Source organism: Styela clava, chromosome 8, assembly GCF_964204865.1.
Source record: "Styela clava chromosome 8, kaStyClav1.hap1.2, whole genome shotgun sequence".
NCBI lineage: Eukaryota > Metazoa > Chordata > Ascidiacea > Stolidobranchia > Styelidae > Styela > Styela clava.
In genome coordinates this window covers 14180000-14195572 of record NC_135257.1, presented here as the reverse complement: position 1 = coordinate 14195572, position 15573 = coordinate 14180000, and the positions used below count along the sequence as shown (strand labels likewise).

Genomic DNA, 15573 nt, shown 5'->3' with positions numbered 1-15573 from the left:
GGCAGTGAACGGTATCCCAAGAAAGCAAGTATTTAACATAAAATTGTTTGATTACTAATAAATAAACACAGGCGGGAAGTATTACAAAACTTTTGATAGTTTTAGTAAAGCTAGATGACCATTCCAATATATGCATATAAAGAAAAACCAGACATTTTATCATTTATGTGTGTGTGGATGTCGTTGTCGTTCTTCCGACTGGAAATTATAACTTTATGTGCTTTGTGAGGCATAAAACCCAGCTATTGCTTGTAATACAAACTTTTTTACACATTTCATTCGTTTTCTTTTGCTGTGGTAATGTTGCTTTTATTTTTTCCAAGTTGACGCAACAATGAGCTACGTTGAACAGAATTAAATTCATAAGGTAAGACATTATAAAGGCTGTATCGGTCACGGATTGAATATTTTACGCAACAAAAAATCATCCTCTGAAAAGTCGATTCTTCTAACAATTATTATCAATATTAAATGCCAAAAAGTGGAAAAGGTAAAAAAAAAATTTTAAATTTTCGAATAAACCAACTTTTGTTTTCCCACTTGCGATAATTTATTGGGTATCGTAACAAAGCGCATGAACACAACTTATTTAGTATCTGACATTGGTTGGATTTATGCCAGGGGTCGGCAACCTTTTGTTGCTCGCGGGTCAAAACCGCACATATTTTTAGAATGTTAAAAATCGAATGGATGGCCGATGAATCACATTTTATCACACAGATCAGAAGTTAAATTTTGAGCAGCGCGCGAAGGCTGACCATTTGAATATTTTTTACGCCATTAAACCCTTTGCACTTAGCATCAACTTTTCTGCGTTTTGTTGCCATTTGTCTAAATAATTGTGAAAAAATAGTTGTTACGTTATAATATAATTTAGTCTACACGTATTATTTTTGCGTAAAAAATATAATCGACAAAACAGCTATAATTCGTTACTATAATTCAGTGAAGCGCCGCGGGTCGGATTATATTGCTCCGCGGGCCGTAGGTTGCCGACCCCTGATCTATGCGAATCGCCACCATGTTTGAAATTACTCCACATTAATTTGACCAATCGTTTTTAAGAATTATACTGAATTGCGGGCGCTCCAGAAGTATGTGTACTAATATGAAGGTAACTAATTTTGTTCGCCTACTTCACATCAAGTTGTGTAAAGGAACTGAAACCTATGGGCAGGGGGATATTCACTTGGCTAACACAGACATTCCCTGAATTCGTAACAGAACTAAAACAAGAAGAATCGGAATAAAGTTATGGCCTAACACTAACCTGATACATATACTACGGGAGTACCGAATTGTGTGTAACACGCTACATTCATAAGTATACAATATTTCCTCAAAGATTTATTTTACTTTCGCCCTGAAAGTGCAGAACCGATAGTGTGGCATTGGCTGGAGTAAACGCTTTGTTGGACGGCTTTTTAAAAAGGAGTGCGTTTGGTTTTTACGGCTTTACCTAATTCTCAATTTTCCGACGTAACTGGAAATGAAGGCATAAATTTAGTGGAAGGCTAGCATTGCAACCGTGCAGTAATTTTGCAACAATATGGGCCGCGAGTCAAAAATGCACATTCCATCGTCATAACAACACCTGCAAAACGCGGAAAATCGTTTGAAGATCTCCCTCGAAAATTAAACACCTTGCTGGCGGCGAGAAGTTTCCATTATTCTGAAATTAGTTGAACAGTATTCGAATAGTTTCGGACAACCCCGGGTACTATATAGTGCCTGTTCATATACACAGAACAAATCGCACACCACGAAATAAAAATTATTTTCCCGATGTAATCTATGTCCTTTATTTAGTGATACTATCAACCTACGCCGAAAATAGGCTACAGTAGACGAAGGAAATGTCCGCATCATGCTCTCAAAAACACGGATATAGAAAACGATCTTAGGTCAGATTGCCGGTTTCGGACCGTGTATCCGGCGGTAATATATACCCAGTCAAACGTGCTAAAATCTCCTTCGAATATGGCCATAGCAAACTAAACTGCGGTATATTTTTGAAGACCTCTCGCAAGGCGCCGTCCCTATCAGCGAGAGGTGCCCTCCCTATCAGCGCTGACGTCTGGCCTTTATAGCTGTACTTCACAGAAAAGCCTCTTACAAAAAATTCTATTCAACACCTCTTTAGAAGGTTCGAAACAAGGCCTCCATGTTTGATTATCCCAGAGAGCAAAAACTAAGCATCAGTAAATCCATCAGTATTCTGGACTCTATTCAGATTCTCCCAGAGGCGAGACTTCGAGAAATACTTTCAAAAAGAGTACAGATAGGCATTACAAATTTGACTCTTTATATCCCTCGGCTAAGCATAATATTTCCAGATTTTTACACAAATTGCTTACGCTTAATTCCAGGCAGTCAAGAGGTTCAATACCGCTTTTTATAACAGGAATGGCTCTGCACTTCAATAGTGATGTCTGCGGACTCAAACAAAAAGAAGAATTTATAAAATCCACTTGAAATTTGTATCGATAATTTGAATCAATATTCAGAATTTATATTTACTGAATTTTACATTATGGAGTAGTTACACAGACCAGCGATTTTCTAGCCAGATGACTATGTTTTGCTAATTTTTACAATATATAGCAAATAATTTTGATGACAACACTGTTCTTTATTTATATTAGAATGATTCCTAACGCCGTCCTCTTTTAGTCTTTGTGTTTCCGCTATCAGATTTGGTTGTTGATCCTTTGACGATCCGTTCCGGTGTTACCGACCCAGAAGGTGGATTACTGTACTGGGGTTGCGGGGTAGAAGATTTTGATCTCGATCCACTACTTCCTCCGCTAATTGACCCGTTACTACTGCTCATTCCGTTGGGTGAATTCGCTACCATGGTGGATGAAAACTGTTTTGCACCTGATGATAGAATACAAAAAAAACAAACAGATTGAAATCATTTAAATGGTGATATGTCTTATTTGCCAAGAGATAGCCTCTAAAGATCTCAGTTGCAAATTCCGAGCCAACCAAGCACTGTGGGGTGCAATTAATTTTTTCAGGCATATGCTGAACTGTGAACATCCTGGTCGTTTCAAAACTAAGGTGGTTTCTTACTGAATATCCACAGCTACAAGCTAGGATCTTCGTTCAAGGGTATGGTTGCCTAGTAGCATTGTGTTAGACGTTACCATGAATATGATGCAATCAAACGTTAAAATTCTAAACCCAATGCTCAATACCTTACCCACGGTGTAATAAATTGGGTAGGCCATGCCAAACAGAAAATACTTGACGCACCGAGTGTTTTTAGAGCCCAGACTGAATAGCTGAATCTCAGCAGTCTGCAAACTGCAAAGGATATAATTTAATTTCATAATTTTGTAGAATAGAAGTCCTACCAAAATCTTGCGATCGACCTTACCATTGCCTTAGATCGAATATATGAATAGGCCAATACATAATAAAACAATTGGCCATCTATAAATGTGGTGAGGTATTTACTATTCACACTATGTATACGCCTAGTAAATTAAACAGCAAATACCTGGGGCACCCAATGGTTGTTGAGGCCTGAAATGTGTTTGTAAATTTCCAATTGCAGAAGAATTCATATGGGGTGTTAATGAATTATGCTGTAGAATCTGTGAAATAGTGGCAAATGGTGATTGGAAAAAGCAGTCTTCAGCACAGTCGTACGAGCATATATAAATTAATATCTCTGACAATACTGTTGTGCAAAAATTCTCAGGTTTCAATAAGTTTGCACAAAATTTTATGCTTGATTTGATTAATGCAATGGTTCCAAACTTTTTTCAAAATATTCCCAATAGGGCCTCTATATTTCTCCCCCTTTATGCATGAAAACTCTGTTTAGATTAATTCTTCAATTTTTATTGGATCCTTAAATATAGTTCTGCAACTTAGGCACAACTCACGCTCTGCCTTTTGTGCGGTTTGAGTAGTTTATAATGTGTCCATAAATATGCATTATGATGATATTAAATAACTAAACAATACCAGTAAAACTACACCATATACAATGTTATATTTTTGTATTTCTTCCGCGAACACAACAAAATTCCTATCTGGGTTGGGAACTGGATGAAATTATTCCGAAATAGTAAATATTCTGAATTGCTTATATAAAGCCTTTCTGAGAAATATTTTGTAAAGCCATTTCTCAACTTCAAAACTTCTAGAAAACACTTTCTGTGAGCTGGTGCTAAAATCTACAAGGGTATTAGGATTTACCAACCTCCATGGCTAAAGGTAATCCACCTTCCATGTGAATATTAATATAAACCGCTAATAAGATAGCATTAGGCGGTACTTCCTGAGGAGATATGAGTGAAGCAAATTGGTTGAGAAGTTTTTGTGCCTTCTCAAATTCACTTCTCAAGGTATGAGCAACTGCCAAATTGAGAAGCATACATCCTTGCGCATGTTGAGGTGACCTGAAATTTATACACAAATTCATAAACAATTTTTCACAATTTTTACCAGAAATTGAACACCCATGCAAAGTTTTAAAACCACAACGATGCAGGAATGGCCAAAACTGAATAATTTAGCTTTCTGAATACATTCTAAAATAATCTTTCATATCAAATATATTCTACAATAGGTCTGTTGAACGAGAGAAATTCTTCAGGAATAGAATAGAATATTATTGCTAAACAATACAATAGTGAATATGATTCAGACCATCAATCTAAACCTGAGAAGTCAGATCCCCCAACGATCATAGACCACGATTAGCTACTATTTTGAAAATTGAATCGAAAGAATAAAATATTAGGAAATACCATACTTGAAACAAATTTGTGTTGTTTTTGGTCCAGTTGGTCTGTGAATAACTTGATTTGACAAATCATCTGAGTGAGACTGGGATCTGGTTCCACTATCACCTGCGAACAATTGAAAAAATATTAATGTGTTAAATATTATGTATTTCTTTTTCAATCATGATATGATGTGTTCAACCAAAGGAGTAATTAACCTAACAGGCCAAATAACTGAATGCATGTTGGTTTAGACCAGATGCCAGCAAATTTTCAAACCTGTTTGAAGTGTAGGGAAAACAAGATATTGAAATTAACCTATATAAACTGAGTTTTGGTGACTTCTATATTCAGGGATGGCCAAAACGGAATACTTCACTATTCCGAAATCCGAATACATTCTGAGAAAATATTTTCGATTATGGAATACCGAATACATGTGGAAAATTACAGAAATCACTATATCTTCATGTTGATCATACCTAAAACGACATAAATACAAGAGTCACTGATCTCAGTGTTGTTTGTTACCAAGTGGGATATCGTAACTTTAGATCAGCTTATCTGGTGGTTAAAAATTCCTAATTTTTTAATGAGAATGTTCTACTAAATTATTCCTAAATTCAAAGATTTATTATATCGAATGTAATGAATTTTGACCGAATTTGAATATTTGATTCGTTTTGGACATCCCTGTATATATTTTAATGTGATGTTGGTGCATTATAAAGCCATAATTGCAGAGAAATGACAATTTTTACATAGTATTGCTCCGTTACTCTATCCCTGGTTTAAAAAGAAAATGGAGACGACCATTTTTATATCCATCACCTTTGCTGGCATAAATATAGTAACATTACCAACTGGAAAAAAATACCTGATCCATCGCTCATGTCAGAAACAGAATCCCCAGAAAGATGTTGAATGGCGTCAGAAATCCTATCTAAAGACACCAAAGCTTCTGCAGAATACATTCTACCAAGATATTTATGCCTTCCAGAAATATTAGGAAGTCGCAGAAGAAGTTTGGAATATTCGTATGCCATCAAGTTGTTGCCAAGACTGAGTGCAACAAAAGCACCGTTCGCAAGTATCGAAGCATGAAAGTTCGATAATTCTTGGCCAGCTAATGGATTTCCAGGTAAACAAGGTATCGATAAGACAGGCTTTTTGTTTATCTGTAACCGAAATAGTAAAATTACAGAAACTTGGAAAAATTTGAAACAATTATAGTCAGGTCTGGGAATCCAGAGTCAGAGCGGTGATGTTGTTGGACTGAAACCGGAGCCAAGCTTACGATATTAGCTGGAGCTACCTAATACTTCATACAAATAATGAAAACCATCCTTTTTTTCTATGTAATATTAATTAAAAAATTTTTAAGCTAAATTTGTATATAAAAAAGTTCGAAGCTTACTGGTAATTTAAAACCCTTATATCATGTTTTGAGTCCCGAATCTGCAAAACTGCATTTGGGCCGATCTTTTATACCAAAAAACCTCAAATGACTTGGAGCCCAAAGGTAAAAAAGAAATGTATCCAGTATAGGTGGAGCTAGGGGGATCGTGAAATTCAAAGTTTATTTAATACTTACATCTGACTTGGAATTCTTTCTACCTTCTTTAATTTCCTCACCAGTAATGCCAGCTTCAGCTAATATCGTTAAAGCATTTTGCAAGCATACAGAAGCAAATTCTAAAGTTGGTCCTGGCATAACTGAGTTTCCTGCTCCTGTAAATATTTCACAGGAATTTGTTTATTATTCCTTAATAGTAAATAAGCACGAATAGAGAAAGTGTGGTAAGATGGCCGTGCAGTTAAAGTGTTAGATCTACCTGTGTTGGCATCGCAGATTACACATCTAAGGTTCAAATTTCTAAGGAATACACCATTGCACCTCTGATTACCCTGCGGGATGATTATGTGCGAGTGGATTGCTGCCTGCTGACTCCTCGCCATCATAGGGTGATTCATGTAACCACTGGTCGGTTAAGGCTTATTCCCCCTTTAAGCCGATGCATCTGAAACAGCTGGTTAACTATTCACATACCAGAGCTGGTAACCAGACGAGCGGCCGTGAGGTGTCATTTATGAATGAGGCGTTTTATGACTTTTCTTTCCCTCTGAATAAATATGATTTTCCTAACCTTTCTATTTAAACTGATGCAATGCTGATAGACAGCTTTTCACACAAATTTTGTTAATATATAACAAAAACATTACGATTGACTTACCATTCCAATTTTGAGTGATAGGATGTAAAATTAATTTTTGATGAATCCCTGATCCAACAACAGTATATCTGAGTGGCCCAGATAGATGTTTCTGTGAGTTGTGAGCTGTGAGTAACAATAAAATTGAATTGGCACGATTGGATGATGGTAGATGGAAATGTATTACGCAATACAATTAAGATATACCAAATTATTGTCGATTTAATTTATTTCAACAAATTTAAAGATCAGATAATTAATACCTTGTTTTTTATGTTAAAACTTTAGACCTAGAAACTTAATTTTACTGCAGAATAGTTTTTAAAAAATATTTGGATTAATTTCAAAATAAAATTCCAGAATGCCGAATTATTAAGCATTGATATCTTTTGATTAAACATACACAGACTCACTCGCTTGAATATTTATCTTTAATAACAAAATAGTATAATCATAACCATCATACTGACCGTCAGATTTATCAGGGGAGCAACACCACTGAATACAACATTCAGCAAGTCTCAACCACAATCTAGGATTGGAAGAAAATACCGGCACAGCAGCAATAAGACAATCAAATCCGGCTGATGGTTTACCAGAGAATAACAATTGAATTCCCATGTTGTAAAGCAATTCAAACCTGTGTGAATGAAAGATAAAGTTATTTTGAAAGTGTAAATTCTCAAAGATTTCGTTTCCCTTTCATATCAATGGCTTCTTGTGAAGAGTCTTGTTCAGAGTGACAAGCCAATAAATATGTTGTGAAAATATAAATCTTATGCCAGTTCAGTGTTATCCTAAAATACTTTACTATAAACTATATGAAATCCTAATATTGTTTACAAATATAAATTTTTAGATTTGTGTGGAACCTTTTCATATTTCACTGCTAAAATATACAAGATTACTATTATTTAATAAAATATAACAAAAACTTATATTATTATTTCATGTTAAATAATTAGGTATTTTCATCAATCTTACAATGAAATTAGCGTTTACGTCAAGATTTAAAAGGTATTATTCGTTTTTTAAATATTATAAATTTACATCAAAATCAAATCACTCAAAATCAAAAAATTAGGAGAATTCAAAGAATATGGAACTCTTTGAATATTGACAATCCTGGTAACTATTCTTGTATAATTATTAGGAGACCAGGTTACTAACAACTGAAAAACAGGATACAAACTTTTTATTCATGTTCAGCATTTGTATTGTCTTTGTATTACTTGATTGTTGCTGTTTGCTATCTCCCTTCTTACTCGATGTAGTATTAGTACTGATAGCTTTATCATTCTCCTCGATAGCTTTACTCAAATAAAATGTTCCAAGGCTATGCTTGGATGTATAGAAATGTATGACACCTGAAACAAAAATTGTATTATTAATTGAAAAATGTATAGTAAGACGAGCCTTTTTATACTTAGTTATTAAGTTATCCTTAAGTTATTAAGGACTATTACTTTTATGACTCATCAAACATTTTTTTATTCATAACTAAAACCCTATTTTCTAAATAAAAAAAAAAATATGAAAAAATTCGGCAAATGATCATCGATTTAAAATGCCAAAACCATTTTTTTTAAAAAGACCATAAAATAGGATTACAGCTACAGGGTGTTTATATATTCCTAATTGCAAGCCATTAGTTCATATATTTGTTGATTCCTACTACTGTGTTAAATGAAGTAAAAAATTTGAATAAACACTGATTAAAAATTCAAAAAAAATGGTTGAGATATATCGAGAACTGACTTCATAACATAGGTAAATTTGTTGAAAAATTGAACTCCATGGACACTCTGCTGTACCATTTGATTTTTATATTTGATTTAATATTTATGAATGAACACCCTAAATCAGTCTCAACTGCTACACAATGTCATGGAATAAAATACAAACCTAAATTGTTGTAAAACATGGTAGATAAAGATTCTCCATTTTGAAGCCAAGAAGTGTTGACAGATGATGACGGAGGTGAACTACCCAACAATTTATATGCTTTGTGAAAATTACCACGCTAAAATAAATACAAGTTTATTTTATTGTTCAATGTTTATTATCAGAACTGAAAAAATGCTTTCTCTTATGCCGAGTTTGATATCAATTTCTCTGACTATCAGCCCTTGTTATATTTCACAACATAGTAGAGTACATAATACTATTAATTAACACATACAAAAGTGTACAAACCAACCTGGAATTCAAAATTGCTCTTCAAAAATACAGATATAAATTGTATAGTTTGTGCAGGGAAATCTGGACTGCTCTCCAGACTTGTGAATGCCTTCAATTCCCTTTTACAAGCCTGTAATATACAAAGGTTAGATTAATTATATTTGATTGCTTCATTCTATACTGACATCCTTTCTCTCATTACTAAACAGTCATCATTAAGCCGTCGAGATCTGAATGAATATGGCAAAAAAGATTGAATATAAGATTTCATAGCCAAGTTTTCAAGTCTCTCCAAGACCAAAATTCCTAGAAGACGATATAGTTTTTGCAAATGTTATCAACCAATGAATCTTTACAATCAAATCAAAATTGTTTTGATTTAATCTATTAAATTATCTATGTATTTCGGATGATGAAAAGTAAAAAAAAACCTTCATAGATTTCAGCTGTAAGCAACAACGTGTTTTCAGCAATGGCAATAAATTTTTCATCTCCTTTATGTTAATCTTCTGCGGTTTTGCTAAAACAATAAATCACTGACTAAAAACACAATTCCTAATAATTAGATATAATATGACCTAATGCTATCATTTAAAGAAATATTGAGTAGAATTGTTTGGAAACTACTTCACAATAGAGATAGATACAAGAGAAAAAATCTGAAAATTTTTTCATGAAGAGTTGCATTGAGTCTCTTTAGATGAAAGAATTGAATTTCTGGAAATAGTTTCTGTTTACATTTCGGACTGAGAAGCACCCATAGCATACCTTTGTCTTTTCCATCATTTGTGTTTCCATGTTTTGATTGTTGAGGTGAAACAGGTTTGAGAAAAGTTTCTTCAATTTTGTTTATGAGTCGAACTAAAAATAAAAGAATAAATATAGAACATGGTTATGGCTGAAGATTGTGAGCACGGTTATCAAAATATAAAAATGATATAAACCTGTTAACATTCAACCTTTTTTTTTTCTGGGAACCATATTTAAATTTAACAAAGTCATCAAGTCTAATGTTGTGCATATGCAATGTAGTTCAAATGTAGTTATTTGAATCAGTCTTGCCCACAGAACACTGAAATGACATTTTCAAAATAAAAATTGAGTGAGGAGACAAAATGTGAAGTGAAGTTTCTCTTTGTTCGATACGAATATTTATCTCAGTGCAGATAGACACTATATATCCAGACAAATGACCGAACAGCTGTTCAGTTAGAGCCATTGAAGTCAACATGCAAAAAAAGTGCAGGTTGTATAACAGCCTGTGTGGTTAATTGATCCACGTCTTATTTTCCCTATTCATCTTTTTTCCAAGCACCAGACCTACGTGGCCTTCGTACTTGGTCCAACCCTTGATAACAAACCTGCTTTTTCTGGTTCATAATTAGTGAGATAGACTTCTACCAGTAACAAACATATTTCCCTGACATTGATCGCCACCTCTGGATTTTCTGCGAGTGCTTGAAGCAATGTTTGAGCCTCCCTGAGAAAATATATGATATAAATTATTGCTTGGAAGTTCAATCTCCAGAAGGACAATTTAAAATTCATAATTGTAAAGATTCATTGATTGATAACTACTTTCACATCTGAATATTTAAAATTGAATGAAGATAACAAAAATGGGATAAGTCGTCAGACTGACCTATCATGTTTGACGAGAACAGAAACACTTTATCAAACTAACTCAAACTATAAGTCATAATTTACAATCTAGTCAATGAGTATTGGAAGTTTAAACATTTGACAACATCAGTACTAGCTTAATATTTTAGACAAAACTATTACCTGTATTGATGCAGGAAATAATAAAGTAAAGACTGATTGTAATGCAAAACAGAGTATTCATTCGAAGTTATTTCTTCAGTAATCTCATCGTCCTCCTGATGTGATTGTTGAGTCACTTTGTGAACCTGGATAAGAAGTAGGGACATGGTCAAATAAATGATATACTTTGAAATGCTTTAAAACGAACTAAGAATGAACGCTGTACCTTAGATAATGCCTTTTTTAAATCGGCTGTTTTCGTTAGGCCTGATTTGTAATACTCCGCTAAAGCACGATTATGCATAAGCTTGCAATCTCCGGGATGATTTTTCTGAATTTTTTTCAAACCAGAGATGCAGGAATCGTATTTATCTCTGAGAAAAGCATCATATGCATCACTTGCACATCGTTGCTCTTCTTCGGTGAAATTGTTTGAGGAAAGCAAATCTTCTTTTTCTGCCATAATTTTTTTTATATGTACGTAGTATTTACTAGGAAATTAAGATTTACCTAAATGTTCAAATAAAGAAGTTATAACAGCAGAACAGTAAAATACATGTTATGCTAGGCGGTTAAGGTAGAGAGTAGAAATATGAAAAAATCTAATAATATCATTGTGATTTTAATCACCAATTATTCAAAATTTCCTAATTGCAGAAAATATATCGTGGTGGTCTGGTGGACATATTATGAGATCTTCATCCACATACTTATATAATTCATGATTATCCACCTCAACGTGCTAGAGCTTATTTTATTAAAATTAAATTATCAGATTATTATCAATATATAGATATTATAGCCTAAATTAACTCATAATCTGACTATCTTCTTTATAGTGAAACCAGTATACTGTCCAACTGTATAATAAGTAATGTCGAAAGAGTGGAAATGATTTATTTATAATGTTCAATATGTCTTTCTGCATCTGCAAATTTATGTTTATATTCAGTTTCAACTTTTTTGAGAGCTGAATTTAAGGCTTCTTTGAAATTGTTCAAAAGAGCACTTCCTCCAGTGGTTAATTTTTTTTCAGTAACTTTGAGCTCAGAAACAGCCTTAAGCTGGCCTTCATATTGCTTCATATCACTTAAAAATTTCTTAAGATGATCGCCACTTTGATCTTGCTTCAATAAATACCATGAATTCAAGATAGCAGCAACTGGATCACACACAGTTTTTAACATGTTTCTTTCAGAGTTATGAAATGCTTCAATAATGCATTCACTCAGATCATTTAAATAATCCAGCTGTATTTTGTAAATCGCTTTGTGAAAAGAAATTTGTAGTTCTGCTGCATTTAGTTTTAAATCATTCATATGATTCAAGTAATTATGCATTTTGCAGACAGAACTAACTGAAGACTGAATCTGACGATTTTTTTGTGCAACTGGTGGAAATGTTTGCATAATTTTTTCAGGTGTCATTTCAGTCTGTTTGGATCTTTTTATCACAGGCCAAGGTGCATTAGGATACAACAGTGATAGAGATACCAGCTCACTGCAGCAATGTGCTAAATCCTCAATACATTGATTAGTTTCTTCATGTATTTTGGATACAACAGGCTTAGTTAATTTTGCAGAAGGAGCATTTGTTAAAACTTCTCGTTTGTCAGCTTTTCCATCAACGATTGATGAATGCAAAAAATATTTCAAGCCACAGAGCCGGCCATACAGTGCTGATAGATCTTGTTCAAGATGGGCAACTTGTTTCAAATTAATATGTCCTATGTGTCCTGTACATACATCATAGCAGTCAACAGGCTTTTGTGAATTTGCGTATTTACTACCCGACATCATAGATTGTATTCGAAGACTATCAGCACTTTCTAAAGAAGATTGTTTATACAAGGAATTTTTCAGCTTCTGTAATGTTCCCACTAAATCCATAAGTTCCCGACGATCCATAGGCACAGTTGGTCCAGAAGTTTTCCCAGATATTGCATGTTGTAAAATGTCTGTAATCTTCTTCAACTGACTTTCTATTTCAGTTAATACTTGTGCACGACTTGACTGTGCTTGTGAAAGAAGCATACATTGTCTCTCAAGCTGGTAGATCTGAGCCTTCAGCATGAATGCTCTACGATTATCATGGCTTTCTAGATCCTTCTCTTCATTTAGATTATTAAACAAATCTCTGCAAGTTTTTATTTCTTCTTCTAGTTGGTTGTTTTTCTCTTGCAATTGATCAATGATACTTTGTGCCATTATGCTTTTGATTACACAGTCCACTTCAAACAACGTGTATCTCTATGGGTTCCAAGACACTTTACACAACAATATCTTGCACCACAAGACACACATGTATAGTTGGACAAAGATCCACAAACTGCACAAAAGTGTCTTTGAGGAAACCTGGGATTTTATTGATTGCATTAATTGACAGAACGAAAGAATCTTGTCATACACTCAATTGCCAAAATATTCGTTATTATGTCACTTTAGATACACCGTACATCACATCACTATAATGTTGATGATATTCCTTTACACAAAGGTAACAAACAGGTTATGTGAGAATTGGCACTAATTGTATTTGACCATCCAGTAATTGACCTATTTTTCACAAAAAGCATTGTTGAATATTTTTAACACTGTTATAAGATGTTTATGTGAGGCCTTTTTGAGCAAATCCTATCAACAAAATTCTGGTATTTAACAATGGGATCGAAGACTAAAGAATCTCTCATAATATTACTCTTACTTAGAAAGTGGTGCTACTGCACCAAAATAGTTTGGTCTCGTTTTGTCCTTGTCCTGCAGACGAATGCGCTCTTCATCAAGCAAAGCGGATATATTTTTTCTGAATCTTTGTTTATAAAAATCACCTCGAGTCTTCTTTTTCTTTTTGACTGCCTGAAATATTTAAACAAAATTTTTTCTTGTAGTTGAAGCTGTCATCAATACTATAGCAACTTGTGTACTCGTTACATTTAACCCTTTATTTTAATCTTTTGCATTTCCAAAGTGTTTCGTGGACTATTGTGATAAAATTAATACTTATTGACATTCATGAACAGTTGTTGATGCATGTATCCAAAGCCCATCATAATAGAGAATATCATGAACTATCTCAACTTATTAACTATTTCACAATCTTAACTAATTTTGAGAATTATGATCTTTATAAAAAATATTGTATAACTAAAAATTAGTCAACATGTTACGATGTTCGATTCAGTTTTAAACTTTTTGATTTGTGATAAACTTTGAGCTTTCGAAGAAAAACCAATTGGCACAAATAAAGATTCATGCCTTTAATGTACTTCATAGTAACATAGTGTAAAAAAAATCCTTTTCTGCTTGCAACAAACTGAAAAATATACTCACTGGTCCTTCTGTATCTTCGTTATCTTCATCAGATTCAATTCCAAATCTTGGACCCTTTTTCTTCGTACTGGACAAGTTTGTATGAGGATCCTCCTGTATATGTGAATGACATGATAAGAAAGTGCAACTTGGGCAATAAATTGGATAACGCAGAACTTGAAAATTCTATTCTTACTGAAACCATAAAAACAGTTTCTCTATGCTCAGATGCTCGTCAAGAGCGAAAAAGTCGCCTGAAACAAGGAAACAGTCAAAAAACTGCGCTGTTGGTTTGTGTGATAGACTGGTATTCAGAGTATTGTGATATTAGCGTAAAGTATAGTGAGCGTAGCATAACGAATTTTGCATATGTTATTCCTAACCTCCACCTGACTATGCCATCCAAAAATTACGTCGCTATGACGTCACCATCACGTCATAAAGCTTGTCAAAATACAAGTACGCCCGAAATGACATCAGCGCGACCGATAACGAACTCGCTAATGTCGGCGATCTCTCTCATATCGTGATTGTTGCAACTAAACAACGAGAGAAATAGCTTGCTCAATTTCGGATGATGGTCTGCGCGTTTTGGACGACCATCCGCATACTTTGGTGTGGCTTATTACACCACTGTGAGGTCGCAATGACGTAATTTTTCGGTGACGTAGTCAGGAATGACATAAGCAAAAATTGTTGAGCCAGGCCAACTAAAAGTGCACGTGGTACCCTACTAAATTAAGTTACGGTACCAGACCCCATTTTGTCATATACCGGTACCGGTACAGATCGAGGGGCACAGATCAATGACACAAGACAAAACAGTTGTAAATAACAGAAATATGTCTGATTACCAGTACCGGTACCAATCAGCCAGATGATTTACTATTACTTAATTAGAATTTACTTCAGTGACGTATCACAACTAACTTATGGTAGTACCGGTACGGTACGGTATAGTACCGGTACCGGTACAGCAGTAGTTTACACGGAACCGCCACCGGTACCTACCAGTCTGGCGATAATTAAATCACCTGGTAATTATCTTTCTCCAACGACTCAAGCTGCCGATTCAAACGTCGAATTCGCGCAGCGTTGTCAAGGATTCTTCTAGAATTACTTTCTTGAATACGACTCGATTCACGACGCAACCCACCTTCAAGTCCAGGCGCCATAGTTCCAGAGCCCCACGGTCGACAATTAAGAAATAACGAACTCCCGGGGGTCGAGTCGGAGTCGGAATTTCTGACTGTGAAAAGCCTGAAGCCGGAGTCGAATTTTTTTATACGTTTATTTCGACCACGCTTGTCTTCATATAAAAATTCCACTCTGCCCTTATACAATATCATTTAATCCCAAGCA

The 15573-nt window shown here is 34.4% G+C and overlaps 3 protein-coding genes across 3 annotated transcripts; all 3 read right to left on the bottom strand.

The window, feature by feature from the left end:
- Positions 1–2284: 2284 nt before the first annotated feature.
- Positions 2285–11496, bottom strand: LOC120345712 (CCR4-NOT transcription complex subunit 10-like). Its single transcript, XM_039415257.2, has 16 exons — positions 11130–11496; positions 10925–11049; positions 10501–10619; positions 9908–10000; positions 9571–9659; positions 9159–9269; positions 8864–8981; positions 8151–8325; positions 7429–7598; positions 6980–7084; positions 6340–6476; positions 5623–5923; positions 4775–4871; positions 4220–4418; positions 3509–3605; positions 2285–2880 (listed from the first exon to the last, which is right to left on the bottom strand). Exons 1-16 carry the CDS (start codon positions 11364–11366, stop codon positions 2654–2656), a joined length of 2400 nt encoding a protein of 799 aa, XP_039271191.2. The 5' UTR covers positions 11367–11496; the 3' UTR covers positions 2285–2653.
- LOC120345713 (uncharacterized) lies at positions 11409–13110 on the bottom strand. The gene has a single exon (XM_039415258.2). The coding sequence runs from the start codon at positions 13108–13110 to the stop codon at positions 11800–11802; it is 1311 nt and encodes a 436-aa protein (XP_039271192.2). The 3' UTR covers positions 11409–11799.
- Positions 12971–15434, bottom strand: LOC120345714 (zinc finger HIT domain-containing protein 1-like). Its single transcript, XM_039415259.2, has 4 exons — positions 15246–15434; positions 14233–14325; positions 13607–13758; positions 12971–13257 (listed from the first exon to the last, which is right to left on the bottom strand). Exons 1-4 carry the CDS (start codon positions 15384–15386, stop codon positions 13122–13124), a joined length of 522 nt encoding a protein of 173 aa, XP_039271193.1. The 5' UTR covers positions 15387–15434; the 3' UTR covers positions 12971–13121.
- Positions 15435–15573: the final 139 nt, after the last annotated feature.

Excerpts from the sequence above, each read along its gene's own strand:
- LOC120345712 (XM_039415257.2), bottom strand. The coding sequence starts at position 11,366 with ATGGCAGAAAAAGAAGATTTGCTTTCCTCAAACAATTTCACCGAAGAA. Across the intron at positions 11,050-11,129 it reads TAAAAAAGGCATTATCTAAG|GTTCACAAAGTGACTCAACA; the intron begins GTACAGCGTTCA and ends CTTCTTATCCAG. Across the intron at positions 5,924-6,339 it reads GAAAGAATTCCAAGTCAGAT|ATAAACAAAAAGCCTGTCTT; the intron begins GTAAGTATTAAA and ends TTTCGGTTACAG.
- LOC120345713 (XM_039415258.2), bottom strand. The coding sequence starts at position 13,110 with ATGGCACAAAGTATCATTGATCAATTGCAAGAGAAAAACAACCAACTA.
- LOC120345714 (XM_039415259.2), bottom strand. The coding sequence starts at position 15,386 with ATGGCGCCTGGACTTGAAGGTGGGTTGCGTCGTGAATCGAGTCGTATT. Across the intron at positions 14,326-15,245 it reads TGGAGAAAGATAATTACCAG|GAGGATCCTCATACAAACTT; the intron begins GTGATTTAATTA and ends TCACATATACAG. Across the intron at positions 13,759-14,232 it reads ACGAAGATACAGAAGGACCA|GCAGTCAAAAAGAAAAAGAA; the intron begins GTGAGTATATTT and ends TAAATATTTCAG.